This window comes from Gekko japonicus, unplaced genomic scaffold (genome assembly GCF_001447785.1).
Source record: "Gekko japonicus isolate JY-2015 unplaced genomic scaffold, Gekko_japonicus_V1.1 scaffold1311, whole genome shotgun sequence".
NCBI lineage: Eukaryota > Metazoa > Chordata > Lepidosauria > Squamata > Gekkonidae > Gekko > Gekko japonicus.
In genome coordinates this window covers 252639-254159 of record NW_015168086.1, presented here as the reverse complement: position 1 = coordinate 254159, position 1521 = coordinate 252639, and the positions used below count along the sequence as shown (strand labels likewise).

The following is a 1521-nucleotide window of genomic DNA, read 5'->3' as shown; positions in this document are numbered from 1 at the left end:
CCCTCCATGCATCTGATGAAGAGAGCTGTGTTTCTCAAAAGCTTATGCTACAATAAAGTTTGTTGGTCTTAAAGGTGCTACTGGGCTTTTTACTATTTTGCAGCAACAGACTAACACGGCTAAACTCCTCCGGATCGGGCCTTTCAGGTGACTCTTCCCTTTCCTCCTGGCTACCCCTGATGCCACCTAGAATTCCTGAGTGATGTCACCTCCCTGCTTCCTTAAAACCTACTTTTCCCGTGACGGTTTCGGCAACCCCCCCCCTTAAATTAAGCCTATGCACACGCCATGGAACTTCTCCCTCTGTCCACCAACCTCTCCACACCTTTCCCTTTGAGTCTCCCTTATGGCAAACTTCCAGCTGCAAGCCCCTCAGGCCCGGGACCCGTTTTCTTCTGCTCTGCCAAGCGCCGTGCCTGTTGGTGGTGCAATACCAACAAACCACCCTCATCGCCCTCACTAAGGGGACTCCGTGCCAACGGGAGGTGGAAAGGCAGTGTTACCTGGTACGCCGTCAAAACCGGGGGCTCCCATGTCCCCGGGGAATCCGGAGATATTGGAAACTCCAGGAAGGCCTGGCAGACCAGCCGGTCCAGGACCTCCAGCTGTCCCCCGTGGCCCTGCCAGTGAGAAATCAAGAGATATTAGCATTGCAGAATCATAGAATCACAGAGTTGGAAGGGACCTCCTGGTTCATCTAGATCCTGCCCTTCTCTACCCAAAGGGAGTCTCAGAGCGGCTTACAATCTCCTTCCCCTCCCCACAACAGACACCCTGTGAAGGAGGTGGGGCTGAGAGAGCTCTCTCGAGAACTGCTCGTGAGAGAACAGCTCTGAGAGAACTTATTTATTTATTTCATTTCATTTATACCCCGCCCTCCCCGCATGCGGGCTCAGGGCGGCTTACACGGCACAACAGTGCAATAAAATATAACACATTGAAATAATTTAGGCACACAAGTGCAATAAAATTACACAATTATCCACTTAAAAACACAATTCAATATTACCGGATGCATTGGTAGTTAAAAATACTCATTCGTTAGCCTATCTCACCGTGAGGTTAGCAGAAAAACTTGTGACAGTTCCACGTGGAAGAGCTTTTTTTTCGGGGAATCAAACCCAGTTCTCCCAGATTAGAGCTGTGCTCCTAACCACTACACCAGACTGGCTCTAGTCCAACCCCCTGTCCAATGCAGGAAATTCACAACTACCTTTCCCCACACCCCCCAGTGACCCTTGCTCCATGCCCAGAAGATGACAACCCCCCCCCCTTCCAGTACACCTCCAAGGAGGAGTCAGAGGCAAGGGGACGCAGATCCTTTGTGAATTTTTTTAGAAGTGCTGAGAATCTGGCACTTTCTTTCTTTGTGGGCACTCCCCCACCGCTGCAAGTTAAAATTTCACACTCTCTGGAGTGGATCAAAATGTATCAGTTCTCCCGTGCCAAATCATTACACCTGTGCGGAGTGATTGCAGGGTTCTCCTGCAGCAACTGATACGTTAGGATAGATCTCTTTCC

General features: G+C 50.2%; 1 protein-coding gene across 1 annotated transcript in view; it reads right to left on the bottom strand.

Moving 5' to 3' along the window:
- Nucleotides 1-1521, bottom strand: part of COL4A2 (collagen, type IV, alpha 2) — a 218161-nt gene that overhangs the window by 22932 nt on the left and 193708 nt on the right. Inside the window, exon 39 of the mRNA XM_015414706.1 lies at nucleotides 504-620. Coding sequence (XP_015270192.1) covers nucleotides 504-620 — 117 coding nt within the window. The remainder of the gene's footprint in view (nucleotides 1-503; nucleotides 621-1521) is intronic.